The sequence below is a fragment of the Carassius carassius genome, chromosome 9, assembly GCF_963082965.1.
Source record: "Carassius carassius chromosome 9, fCarCar2.1, whole genome shotgun sequence".
NCBI classification, from domain to species: Eukaryota; Metazoa; Chordata; class Actinopteri; order Cypriniformes; family Cyprinidae; genus Carassius; species Carassius carassius.
In genome coordinates, this window is record NC_081763.1 from 13,945,770 (window position 1) to 13,960,785 (window position 15,016).

The window sequence follows — 15,016 nt, forward strand, 5'->3', positions numbered from 1 at the left end:
CATGCTGAATAGCACTATCTGAAAAAATAATGCATTGAATTAACAGTACTTGCATTTTAATGCCTTGTATTTCCAGGGCTTGCATCTTTAGGTCCTGAAATTTTATATAGTTGTTCGTTTAAGCTGTGAATATTTCAATTAAAAATATTTCACACACTTTTTCATAATTAAAAAATCAATAATTCATATTCACGTTCCAGAATTCACTTCCAAAATATTAAATCGGTTAAAAAATACGATGTATAATATTCGACAGGCAAATTTCGGTCCATTTTATTTCACTTTCCAAATTCGCTTCCACAAATTCAGTGGTTAAAATTCGGCAGATAATTCGCCCTTTCACATCCGGGAGCTGCAGGAATAGCAGTAGAGCACAGAGGCATGATCTCCAACTGCTGTCAGTTGCTCACCAGCAGGTGGTGCAAGCGGCTGTTATATAAGGCCAAAGCAACAGGTGGATTAAGTAATACAGTTACAAAAACTGATCTGCAGATATTAAGCAAGCGCTAAGTAGAAGTTTTGATTATCGGGGCATGTGGAAAAGCTGATTGTGCGTATGTTTATTTCAACCTCTTCGCTGTTACCAAGTAAGCAGCATTCAAAGGAGATTATAATGGTGTTTTACCCAACACTGAATTACAGAACTAACATTACATCTAAGGAAGACACATATTGCTTTCGGTTGTTTAGTTTGCCTAACTTTGTGTCATGGGTTGTGCGTCGATGTGCTGTAATACTGGGGATCCCCTCACGTCACACTCCAGGATTCCCCAGTGACGAGTAACGCTTCTCAACCAATTAATACTGATATAAGACCTCAGATCTCAGAATACATTTTATTGATGATTATGCAAACTATATACAGGCAAGCAAATGGGGTCAAAAAGAATCCAATGCGCTGCATCCCCAATGACGAGTAATGCTTCTCAGTCAAATAGGCTAATACTGTGATATAAGACCTCAGATCTCAGAATACATTTTATTGATGATTATGCAAACTATATAGACACTTAAGCAGATGTAAAATATGAACGAACGCTCAAGGTTTCACGCGGTTTCCCTCAGGAATCTGCTAAAGAAAATAAAACACATTAGGCCTACGTGGCTCAGCGCACTAACAGTGACAGCGATTAAAAGACAAACTCACATCTTACTGATGATGCAAATTATATACAGACAGATGAGGATATGAACGCAAGTTACGGAACAAGAAAAAGTGCATGTTATATATATAAAATTATTTATTTAATTTATTTAAAAAATAATTAATGAATGAATAAGGGGCCATTCACATATCGCGCCTAATAACGCGTGGAAAAGGCTATGCGCGCCGCTTTCTCCTTTTTTCCAAATCGCTCGGGCAGAAGCGCTCCTGAGGCTAAGCAACAATGACGCGCTCTCTCCGTGAAGACGTGGAAAATTCAGCAAAGGATAAATGGATTTGTAGCACAAAAAAACACGCTTCCATTATGAACGTGCATACCGCGCGCCTACATTGGAAATAACGAAATTGAGCATGCAAAAGACGCGATATGTGAACGCCCCCTAAGAACTGCGGTCTTCTACTTCAAATATGCCGTGGAAAATCAAAGAAAGTGACCGAAATCAAGAACATTGTTGCGGCATCTCTCAAGCAACGAATAAACACCGCTAACTTGGAGAATGCAGTGAAAACTCCTCTTCTCGCGTCTGCCCTAGACCCTCGGCACAAACATCTCAGGTTCCTCGATGAAAACATGAGAGAAGTAAGAAAAAAAACTTTTTTTGAACATTATCAGAACATTTTCCTTGATGCGAGTGGTGCGGATGCAGCCGCCGTCACCAACGATGAAGAGGATGCAATGCCCACTCGTTGGAAAAGGCTGAGCAAGTTCTTCAGCGATGATTACAGAGAGTCCAGCCGAGACGAGTGGGAACAGTTCTTGCTGGAGCCATGTATTCCACCAGATGAGGATCCCATTCAGTGGTGAAACGAAAACACGAAGCGCTTCACAAAACGTAGTCTCTTAGCACACCGTTAGATTTGCAAGATTTGCTGACAGTTTAAAAGTTAAGTGTACAATAGCCTAATTGCTGCAGGCTGCTTTACGTTTTTTCTTTGTTCACTTATTATTATTTTTTTCTTTTAATCTGTACTTTTATTTGTTTGCACGCATTGTTAAAGGTTTTCAGCTACAAAACACGATGTATAATGTTCAAGCTTATTATGTGTAAGCTTGTTCAAAATGACGAAAACAAATGTTGCTGAAAAATAAAGTCTGACCCATTAAACTTAATTTAAATAAACGAATATTCGAATATTCTTTTTTTTTGTGAGCTCAAATATTCGAATGTGATATTTGTGGAAAACGCCCATCCCTAGTAAGTCAGTCTTGTATCTAGCAATGTACTACAACTGTTGGAACATGAAAACCCTTTCCAGGGATCTTTAATATGTAAATAATTGTATACTGTAAATATATGAAGGGAGGTATTGGAAAAATCTCACCTGTAGAAAATCACTATGAGAAATACAAGATTAAGAATTTGACTGTGTTATTTAGAATTTTAATTAAAACACATTGGACCTTTTAACCCAGTCAGTGGAATTGTCAGACGGTCCCTTGGGTGCGGCAGCACGTCAATAATTTCTTCAGTTTAAATTTTCAGAATATACCTAGATTGTTTTTAACTCATTTTTTTATGTTAATATAAATTGGTTGCATATTGTTTAAACTAATCATGGTTTTGATATCTTTGTGTGACTGTCGACTTTATAGATCAGCGGTAATGGAAATCAATTATAAAGAAAATGCAGCGCATTGGATTCTTTTTGACCCCATTTGCTTGCCTGTATATAGTTTGCATAATCATCAATAAAATGTATTCTGAGATCTGAGGTCTTATATCACAGTATTAATTGATTGAGAAGCGTTACTCCTCACTGGGGAATCCTGGAGTGTGACGTGAGGGGATCCCCAGTATTACAGCTCAGCGACGCAAAAGCCATGACACAAAGTTACGGAAACCAAACAACCGAAAGCAATATGTGTTTCCTTAGATGTAATGTTAGTTCTGTAATTCAGCGTTGGGTAAAACACCATTATAATCTCCTTTGAATGCTGCTTACTTGGTAACAGCGAAGAGGTTGAAATAAACATACGCACAATCAGCTTTTCCACATGCCCCGATAATCAAAACTTCTACTTAGCGCTTGCTTAATATCTGCAGATCAGTTTTTGTAACTGTATTACTTAATCCACCTGTTGCTTTGGCCTTATTTAACAGCCGCTTGCACCACCTGCTGGTGAGCAACTGACAGCAGTTGGAGATCATGCCTCTGTGCTCTACTGCTATTCCTGCAGCTCCCGGATGTGAAAGGGCGAATTATCTGCCGAATTTTAACCACTGAATTTGTGGAAGCGAATTTGGAAAGTGAAATAAAATGGACCGAAATTTGTCCATTTTATATATACATCGTATTTTTTTATCCGATTTAATATTTTGGAAGTGAATTCTTGAACGTGAATATGAATTATTGATTTTTTAATTATGAAAAGGTGTGTGAAATATTTTCAATTGAAATATTCACAGCTTAAATGAACAACTATATAAAATTTCAGGACCTAACAATGCAAGCCCTGGAAATTCAAGGCATTAAAATGCAAGTACTGTTAATGCAATGCATTATTTTTCAGTTAGTGCTATTCAGCATGCTTTTTTGTTTCAAAGACATAAGTCATTATTTTACTTCCATACAGCTCCGGAAAAAATAAAGGGAGCGTTCTTTGATCGCTCTCTGTAGTTAAATCACAATTTAAATAACAGATTTATTTCATGCTACTAAGAGAAACAACGTGAAGTTGATCGTTTAGTCACTGGCTTGATTCACTGATGCATAAACAGTATTAAATGATTTAGAAAGAAAGTCTGTTTGAACTTGAATGATTAGCTACACATCAGAAATCACTGATCACAGATCAGGCATTAATGAACACTGTTACTCACTGTTTGTGCCGGTGCTGTCGAATCCATATCATAAAAGTCTGTCTGTAACGCCTGTGCTGACATTGCGACTGAATTGTATGTAAATATTTGGGTGGGCAAAGCAGAGAAAGGGGAGGTAACATTTCTCCTTATAACGTCACAAGGAGGAGATTCAAGATCAGCCCGGTTGAGCTTCCATTTTCTCAAAGGCAAAGAAAGGTACCAAAATCTCGATTTACACCGATTAAAATTTCTAGAAACTTGGGGACCATATAGAGGCTAGGGGAACTCATATTAATGTTAAAAAACCTCAGAAAGTGAAATTTCATGTCATGGGACCTTTAAGACAGATGACTCCACTATTATGTGACCTTATCTCTCTCTCTTTCTCTCTCTCTTGCTCTCACAAACACACACGACAAAACTCTGCATTTGAACAGTCAATAGCAAATACTTCAACTAATAACAAAACATACTTACAGCAGCTGATTCAGAAGTGCCAGATTGTCGTAGCAAAGTCAGATTTACCTCCTCTACTAGGTTCACGAAACAGTCGTCCATGAAATGTGTTGCTATTCTGTTGTAAGTAATCTTAAAGATTTCTAAATGCATCTACTTTCGGAAGGCCAAATAAAGTGTTTTTGCTTTCGTCTAGATACACACAGCATCTCCCTGACATGACTGCTTCAACACTAACTGCGGTTACTGAAACAACGCCTTCTTTCTTTGCATGAACATTTGGACGACATTATGCAAATATTTCCACATAGTGACGTAGATTCTGTGCCTCTCTAGTCTTCCTCCAGACTCCAGACCTTGATTTCCAAATGAAATGCAATATTTGTTTTAATCTGAAAAGAGGACTGTGGACCACTGAGCAACAGTCCAGTTCTTTTTCTCCTTACCCCAAGTGAAATGCTTCTGATGTTTTTTTTCTGGTTCAGGAGTGGCTTGGTTCTAGGAATGTGAAAACTATAGTCTCCACTCCTTGTGAAGCTCCCCCAAGTTCTTGAATCAGCTTTTCCTGACAATCTTCCCAAGGCTGTGGTTATACCTGTTGCTTGTGCACCTTTTCCTACCACACTTCCTTCCAGTCAACTTTCAATGAATATATTTTGATACAGCACTCTGTGAACAGCCAGCCCTTTCAGCAATGACCTTCTGTGGCTTACTCTCCTTGTGGAGGGTGTTGATGATCGTCTTCTGGACAACTGTCAAGTCAGTAGTCTTTCACATAATTGTGATTGCATGTTCTGAACTAGCCCAAGAGGTACCCAGTATTTATACTCAAAATGAAATATGCAAATTTTTTGAGATGCTGAATTTAAAATTTTCCTACGCTGTAAATCAGAATTACAACAAAAAACTAAATTTAATCTAAAAAAAACTAAATGAATCTAGAATATAAGAAAGTTTGCTTTTTTAAATTAAATTACAAAAAATAAAGACATTTTCCATGATATTCTATTTTTTTGAGATGCACCTGTATATAACATTAAACATGAGAATCTGCTGATTGAGAAGATACCAGATATGTAATTTAACATACATTAACATAACTGTAAATTATTATTTTGTCGGATTACACTGCCTGATGAAGAGCCACATGGCTCGACACATTACTTTTGATGAGAACATGCTATAAATATTGTTATACTTTTTAGAGCCGTGTGGTCAAATTATTATTACAGATATTAAAAACCACATGTGAAATTTCATTTTATGCCTTAACGCTGACTTCAGGAGAGTGGTGCTTTTGTATGCACATTTCTTATTGGTTAAACTTATGATATTACAACAATTCCCAGTAAAGACAATTTATACGATGGCACAAGAGGCAGTGAAATTCTATAAATGTTTTCTATTTTAACATGTTTTAGGGCAACTTCAACTTGGAATACAATACAACTTGACAAAGTTTTGTATTTCATATAACCATTTTTTATGAAATAGATATTTTTAGAAAAAGTAGATATTTTTTACACTAATCAATAGTAACAAATCCACGCTAGCTTTACTGTGCAAGAAAAGTTAAATATTGTTGCATTTCTATCAAATTTAGAAGAAGAAAAAAAGTCTCATTCAGCAACATTTGGCATTTCTGAAAAGCATGTCCTTTTTAATATGCACCAGGTCTTAAAACCAGAAGAAAAATCCAATAAAAACGAGACAAAACCAATGGATATGTCCCAGGAATATGGTTGACCTATAAAAACAAGGCCTCTTTGATTAAATGTGCAGATCGAATTGAGAGAAATACACACCAAACCCTTGTTTTAATTCCAAAATGTGAGACATCACAAAAACACAACCAAGTCACAACAGCTCTTAAAGAGGCAACAACATATTGCTTTATATTTTGTGCAGGTTTTAATGATGACAGATAAGGTCTATTCTCTGATAGCGATCATGTAATATCCGCATGCTACAAGTTATGAAATATAAATAATGACCACTACAACAAAACCCATGCAGTCAATGTCACCGGAATTTGAACTCCACTAGTTTTATTCTTCTTAACAGCAACTCCAGTCCACCATAAAAAAAATAAACTATCCCCATGCCTTTTTTGATTGAATGCTGCAGCAACACTACCACTTGACCTCCACAGTATACATTAAATGAATAGAAACTAATTAGAGCAGTTCTATTAGACATTGATCTGAGTATGTTAACGGCGGCACTTTCTCAGACAAGAAGATCATGTACTAAGGCTGCGGGGCTGATTGGTAGCATGAGGCTGGTTAATTGGGAAGGGGGGCCTGTGCAGTAGCAGGAGGCTTTCCTTGCCATGTACTCTCTGCCAGGCGCTCTGCTCTGCTTTCATTACATCAGGGCCGAAGAGCCTCTCTGATCAGCGTGATAGCATCCTAAAAAGAGGTGTATTAAGAGAGAGGCACAACACGAGTGATTTCACGAGCAGCCAATATAATATGCCAAAGAGGCGGACGAGTCAAGGTGATACGAAAGAAAGAGACGGAACTAAACGCAGAAAGATATTCTCATTCTCTCCATCGCAAACGCACACATGCATTTATTTAAGCATGCCGGAGAAAGAGACAAAAGTCCACTGTGAGGAGATGGAAAAAATGGGGGAGACAGAGGAGTGGGAGTGAATGCGAAAAGAAAGGGAGGAATTTTTAGAGAGAAAAAAGGGGATCAAGCCAGGAAAGATTTTTAATGAGGAAAAACTAAGAAATCAAAGACTGCTCATGCTACAGACCATCTTTAATCCCCACAGACTAGAGCGAGAGAGTTAGACAGAGAGTTGAGATGGAATAAGATCAGTGAGTCCTCTTAAAAAAAAATTAAATCTTCTGAGGAAGTGTGTGTTCTGAATTTACAATGCGTGTGTGTTCTAATATTGTATTGTGCGCAGGAGTGTGTGTGTTCTCACACATGTATCATTAGGCATCATTAGAGCAAATTATATGGAAGGAGAGAGACAGATGCTGCCCTTGGCACACGTAAGTGTTGAGAACCCTTACACCACTGCAGCACGCTGCACTGACAGCAGCTAAGACCTCAGAAACACAACACGCATACACACTAGCATGCAGAAATACATGCAAATCACTTAAACTGTATGTATAGAAACAGTACTTATAAATACGGATTAGAGGGATAGTTCTCGCACATACTGTACAGTGTTTGCAGTGTTATTTTAGTCTACTTGCATTAATTTTCACTGTCAACATTAATAAGGAGGGCTTCTTTATCAGTGAATGAAAGGATTCAGTTTCCTCTTAAAGGGAAAGTTCACCTAAAAATTATAATTCTGTCATCATTTACTCATCCTCGTGTGATTCCAAATCTGTACGACTGACTGTCTTCTGTGTAAGACAAAAGAGGATATTTTTTAAAAATGTCTCCACAAAGTCATTTTTGTTTTTCCATACAATGAATGTCAAAGGGGTCAACAATGTTTTCTTATTCTGAATACTGTTGTCTTGTTTTCAGTACAAAATTCTAAATATTCTTAAATCAATACATACTGTTAAAGTGATTAAGTGCATTTTAATATAAAAAGTAATTAAGTTTTCCATTTGATTTAAGTTTATTTTCTCAGAAAACAAGACTTATATGTCTAGTCATTTTGCCTTTCATGTATCTTTAAGAATGTTTAGTTCTTGTATTGTAAAACAGAAAATACTGAGTATGAAAAGTTTTTTACCCTACTTAATTTCATTATATGGACAAAAAAACGTATTTTTCACAAAGCATACAGGTTTGGAACGACATGAAAGTGTAATTGTAATTTTTTTGGTGAACTATCCCTTTAAGATAATTCTAATCCTTCATTCACTAATAAAAAGCCCTGCTTATTAATGTTGACAGCAGAGATAAATGCATGTAGACTAAAATAATATCACGAACACACAGTATGTCAGAGAGAGAAAGAGAATTAGAGAGAGAGACTACAACAACAAGCATGCTCAAAGGAAATGGATTTAGCCACCGTGCAAGTGAAAATGTATCACATGTGGCTCAGTCCAAACACACTTTATCTTTTCCATTCCATCAATCCCATCGTTTCTTCTGCCATGGTGCATTCTAACTAATTTCTCCTCCTCCCATGAATCCTTCCCTCCCTCTCCCAAATCCTTCATCCTCCTCCTCTTCTTCACATTTCTGCATGTGTAATCCTACAGATTCTCTGATGTTATGCTACACTCCTCTCACTCCTCTCTGGCTCTCCTTCTCCTCCTCTCTCTCTCTCTCTCTCCCTCTCTGTCTCTCCCTCCCCCTCCTCTTCTTTCTCTCTCTCTTTCCCTTCCTCTATCTCTTTCTCTTGCACCACCTGTTAGTGCAGACCCCTGTGCTTTGGAATTCACTTGTTTATGTGGGAGTCTTTCACACTCACAAAATCAAAGGTAAGAGAAAATCCTGTTTATTTATATGTAACTTCCTAATACCTATTTTGTCATTGAATCTCCTGGATTTGTTTGTCCCTCTCTCTTGACAAACCCCTCCCTCCGTTTCTGTCTCTCCGGTAATTAGTCAGTTCGTTGTTAACCCCTTCTTGCTGTGTTAATGTGTTTCCTAGTAATTGTAAATTAAATTACCATAAAGTTCCCTCTACCTGTTTACCACTGGTCCCTTTAATCACTCCTTTTCTCCGTGTGCGTGAGCCTCCACAACCTGCACTCATTGTGTGTTAAGTATTAATATACTCATGTTTGCATGCATGTTAACCTTTTCGCACTCTCTTCCTGTTTCTCTCTCACCTCCCCTCCACCCCTAAACTCTCATTTGCGGTTTTGTTTTTGCATAATCTTAACTTTGGATGTGGAGAATATATTTCATTCTGGCACAGAGCAAGAAGATATGTGAATATTCTGACACTTGGTGACACTGTGATAGGAGAAATTGTGCATGCATTGGGTTTTTTGAAGCTCTTGTGGAAAGCGTGTGATGCGAACCGTGCTCTCTCTTATGCTCACTCTAGTAATCCATCAGTGTCTGAGTGAAGTCTGAGTGCTTCTCATCAGGAACACTGATCTCGTGTGAATAAAAGAGAACATGATACCTCTGATGAGACACAAGTGAGAGTTTAGAGATAGATGGACAGACAGACAGACAGATAGATAGATAGCGAGCGAGCGAGCATATTGACAGCAGTCCAAATCCCATCTAGCCATTGTGTTTCATAATGTGAATTTAGCTTCAAGTGCCAACAATGTCATAATGTACTGTGAAAACACACTTCCAAACATGTCAGTAGTTTACAGTACCGTAATATCTCTCTTCTTTACTTCCTTTCACTCCCACATCCCACCCCCCACTCCGAGGCGTCTTCTCAACAGCCTCTTCATGTCTTGCTGTGATCAAATCTCAAGAGCTGACATTCATTCATTTTGTGACTGCACTCACAGAGTTAGCGTGCACAGTTTATAATGCAAGCAGTAGGCAAGAGTCAGCGTGCTTTCACAACACAGTGTTGTGCATGCAACTTACTGCAAGTTTGCTTTTCTTTTTTTTATTGATGACATAAAACAACAGTGCTAACATGATAGCTAACTTAATAGAATAGATTTCTTAAAAGATGGTGCTAGGAATGAGGTCTATAGTTGCCTGCCAAGCAAAGCACACATAAAGTCTATGTAAATTGGATTATATTCTAATTCGCCGCTGGCTTGGTAGTTTCTGAAAGACATAAAATCCCTTTTGAACTGAAATGAGCCCACACAGTGTCTCACTAGATGAAAAAAAAAATACAATCACATTCAGTTGATAAGAATTATATTATTAATCAGATTTTTTCTAGTGTGCACATATCATTTCTTCCGAAAATGTTATTTCGTCATATAATGATTTTTGATGCAAATTTACATTTCCCTGATTCTGAGGGCTGACAAACAATCCTTAGATTTCAGTCCTCGCCACTGAATTGCAAATCATTGAAAATGTTTAAACAAACATGGAAGATTTGAAGGCTGAAAAAAATTGTTTGCTTGGCGTGATGTACTGTGCTAATTGCTAATCTTGTTAGTGTCCATGTGTCATGATCTCATTAGCCGCGCTGCACCAATGCCATTATGACAACTTACCTGCCACCACCGTGGCGACAGCCATGATGCCTGTCAAAATGCCATGATGGATTGGCAAGAACAAATCCCTGCAATGGCATGTAATGGTGGGCTTTTGGCCAAATGGGCCAGAATTACCTTAAAGGTCAGCTATGTATGAGTATATGTCCTATTCCCGCATTCGTCTTTCTCTTAAAACTACAGCTATGAATGTCTCTCTGATCCTTTCTCCCTCTCTGTCCAAATGTAGCATGTTTATTGGACAATAAATAATGAGAATAAAAATAAACTAAAATACTGTTAAATATAAATATTATTCAAATATTAATATAAAAGATATTCCTGTTTTATTTACACAATCATTGAAATCTTTGAGGTCGGAAAGATTTTCATATGTTTTTAAAGTCTCTTATGCTCAACAGGGCGAGTAAGTCAGTAGTATTTTGAAATATCATTACAATTTGAAATAACTGTTTTGATAGATATGGATATAAAACAAATCTGTTTAATATTTTTTTAAATTCAATTTATTCCTGTGATGTTGATGGGGAGTTTTCAGCACCCATTCCAGTCTAATATGTCACACGATCCTTTAGAAATCACTCTAATATAAGAAATATTTCTTATCATCATCATTGATGAAAATGTTGCGCTGCTTAATATTTTTGAAGGCGCCATGATACATAATATCAGGATTCTTTGATGTATAGGAAGTTAGAACAGAAATTATTTGTAACATTACAAACATCTTTACTGTTGCTTTTAATCAATTTAATCCTTGCTGAATTAAAGTATTAATATTTATGCGATATGTGATTTTCTTTTCATTGCTGAATATAAAGTTTTAAAATAACATTTATTTGAAATAACACTGACTTCACTGTCACCTTTGACAAATTTAATGCATCCTTGTTGAATAAAACTATGAAACTTAAAAATATAGGCCTATATCTTACTCTTAAACTTGGTATATGTATATATATATATATATATATATATATATATATATATATATATATATATATATATATATATAAACAGTAATATTATTATTAAAGTATTAATACAGCAATTTCTATATTTTTATAAATAAAACAATTAGGATAATATATATCTGCCCTTGTGTTTTAAGAAGCGGACCATCAAAATTAGGGGTGTGCGGGGCATCAAAATGTTTGAAATCCCCTTCACAGGGTGCTGACTGTTCCTCAGTATCAGCACAGTACAAAATGATGCTCCCCGACTGAAATTCTTCATTATTTCTGCTGGGATTAATTGCAAACGCCCTGAAACATTCTCAGGGAAGCTTTATTTGTATACGAAATGTGCCCTCAGAAACAAGACCACGAATAAGTCAAAAGTGCATCTGTATTTTTTCAGATTACACACTCATGTTCACCACCCCCGCCATCCTCTCCTCGTTTTAGCTTAGCAACTCCTAAAAAGAATATTTTGTGGTTTACTCTGTGAAGCTGCTCCGTTTGCGGTTATCAGTAGTGCTTTAAGCCAAGTGCTTAGTAAAATTGACTAACCTTAACCGCCGCACTGTTTTGCATCTCGCCTCACATTGAGGGCGTAAAGAGTTGGTCAGAATTGAAAGTGTGCTGTGGCATGCAGCTCCGGCATCTCAAAAACAGTTTTGACAAGCCAGGTCAATTCATCTCAGTCTCTGGAGGTATTACAGATCAAATGCATATCTGACAGTCTGTCAAAACAAACAAACCTGTTTAGAGGACAAGCCTCTTGAACAAGGTCTTTAATTTAGAAAGGACAGCACAAAGGCTTAACAGCAGTTCCAATTTACATGCAGGGAAGAGGAAATCGGCCAAGCACTGCTTCTGGCTTTATGGATAGATTTTTGCTCACGACTTCTAGATAAATCAGAGCAGGGCTTAGATGGCGAGTTCTTTAAGCTAGAGCTCAGCACAAACTTCTGAAGCCGCAGCATCCAAACGCCCACTCTCCTCCATCTCTGAAGCTCCAGACACACTCGTTCCTCACTGCTCTGTACCTACTCATGCTCACAGCCTCTAGCCTATTGCCCTTATGCTGTAGTTTGCAGTTCCACTCTGCAACTAAGTAGCAATTCTTGTGTTTATTTGTGTCTACTTATAAAGAAAACAAAAAAAAGAGCACAACAAAGAGAACTTTGGTTCTGGTTCCTAACATAGGGCTCTAGATCCAGTTAAATTCCTTTATAATCCATTTCCTTGATCTCTCAAGAAAAAATCTCAACGGCCTTAACACACAATGGAGAATGTATGACTAAATGTATTTCTGTGATTGCAAGTGGCTTAATGATCTGCTTAGTGAATTTGCTGGGGTGATCTATGTGAAAGTCTGTGAAACTGCGTTGAATTTGCTTTTGAACTATATATTAAGTGTGGGAAGTTTGATAGTCATGCCTAATATACAAACTGGGTTGAACAATGCCTAGTTGCAAAGAAAAGCATTTTCAGACATAAATATATACTTTTATTAGGTTTTGCATTTGCAAAGACTACTTTTTTTTCCTCAAGGTTTTTTGTTTAATATGTTGTTAAGTCTTCTGGCTCAGCTTGTAAACAGTCTCAAAAACAACAAATTCTGTGCTTACTGGAGTCACTCCAAAGATTTGACACATTGGCAGTTCTCCAGTCACTTGGTTAACATGGAAGAAAGCTGCAAAGGTAGTCGATGGAGATACAGTGAGGTGTATTACGGAGACAGCTATGTACAATCAAAACTTGAGGGAAACTATAGTAGGAAAATGTCCTCCCTTTTGTCTGTGCACAAATTCGATGGCTTCCACGGCACATCATCTTAGAAATGAAGGTATAAAGACGGACTTCAGGAGCCTCCATGTTCATGTTCTTTCAAATGATATAGGGGTCAGTTAATTTAGTCACCGTCATATCGTTCCAAACCTGCATGACTTTCTTTCTTCTGTAGAACACAAAAGAAAATATAAAAAAATAAAACTTTTATTTTTGTGCGTTCAATGGAAGTCATTGGGATCCAATGTTGTTTTGGACCCCACTGACTTTTAATTGTATGAAGATAAAAACAGTGTTCTATTGAAGATTATTAGGTTTGGAACGACATGAAGGTGAGTAAATGAAGGCAGAATTGTCAAAAAATTTGCGTGAACTATCCCTGTAACTGTAGACGGTTCTGGTGGAATTGTCTGCATACTGGAAGTAGTTTTGGATTATATGCTAGCTAATAAGTGTCAGAATAACACTCTTTTCTCTTCTTTAGCTCTATGACGGTGCGTAAGGGAAAAAAGCTCACCATCTCCATCCAGGAACACATGGCCATAGACGTCTGTCCCGGCCCCATACGACCAATTAGACAGATCTCTGCCTATTTCCCCCGACTCTCCCCGACTGCTGAGCCTATCTCTCCTAACCCTGCCTCTCTGTTGGCTCTCAGCCCGGGGGTCGGGGCCTCTGGAGGAATGAGCAGAGGTCTCCTGTCCCCTCTGCAGGCAGAGGTCAGAGGAGGGGGTGGGACTCTGTCAGCAGCAAGCAGCATTGAGACATCGGTGGACATCTGCAGTTCAGACAGCGATGACAGTAGTAAGTTATGACATTGTGTGCTTCGCTCCCTACAGGATCACACACACCATCCAAGGGAAACTCTTTAGTCATACATCAATACATAACTGTAACTGTAAGGTATATCATGAAAGTATAATCAGGTTACATAAGCTACAGTGCCCTCTTAGCTAGTGAGTCACATTTGAGTGCATAATGGTAGTTTTGAGAGACCATGCATTTTAGCGATGCCTTAAGTGGCAGTCCAACTGAACTTTGGACACAGTGTGATATGACGTCAAGCTCTGCAGCGTCTTAAAAAAAAAACATTCATTCATATTAAAATTATGATAAATAAAAAGGTAAAATATTCAATATTAAAAACATTATCAAACATTACAAGGTTTTTTGACGCTATTTAATTTGAGATTACAGATTAAGGTAATACTGTCTGAGCCATTTCCAGCTATAACATAGCTACCAAAGGTATGCTGAAAGATACGATGAATTTTTATTTAATGTATAATTTTTCTAATAATTTCTGTGGAATTAAACCGTGGAAAGACGTTAATTACGGAGTCCTGCACATGACTTGTAAGAAAAAATAAATAAATTGTGCGCACGATTCACTCATTCGTTCCCTCAAAGTACTAAAAGTTTTAGCAAATCGAGGGAACGAATTATTAAATTGTGCACACAATTTATAAATCGAGTGAACGAAATAGTAAATCGAGTGAACGCAATAGTAATCGTGTGCACGTTTTAGTACACTGAGGGAACGAATTAGTAAATCATGTACACGATTTAGCCCACTATTTTTTACCTGCATGTCATGTGTGGGCTGCATCTCCTGATACATTTACATCAGGGAATGTCCATAGCTGATGTTAGTTAAGAATTTAGATAAAAACAAATCGTAAAATCATAAATATTAATATTTAATATTACTTAATATTACTTAACCTGTTATCTGTAGTGTTTAAAATAAATCTCCAAGTTATT

The 15,016-nt window shown here is 37.3% G+C and overlaps 1 protein-coding gene across 1 annotated transcript in view; it reads left to right on the plus strand.

Annotated features, from left to right (window-relative positions):
* The first annotated feature begins 8,691 nt into the window (after nt 1-8,691).
* The window catches only part of LOC132149000 (double C2-like domain-containing protein alpha), a 31,599-nt gene continuing 25,274 nt past the window's right edge, over nt 8,692-15,016 (plus strand). Inside the window, exons 1-2 of the mRNA XM_059557858.1 lie at nt 8,692-8,840; nt 13,737-14,056. Coding sequence (XP_059413841.1) covers nt 13,741-14,056 — 316 coding nt within the window. The 5' untranslated portion in view covers nt 8,692-8,840; nt 13,737-13,740. The remainder of the gene's footprint in view (nt 8,841-13,736; nt 14,057-15,016) is intronic.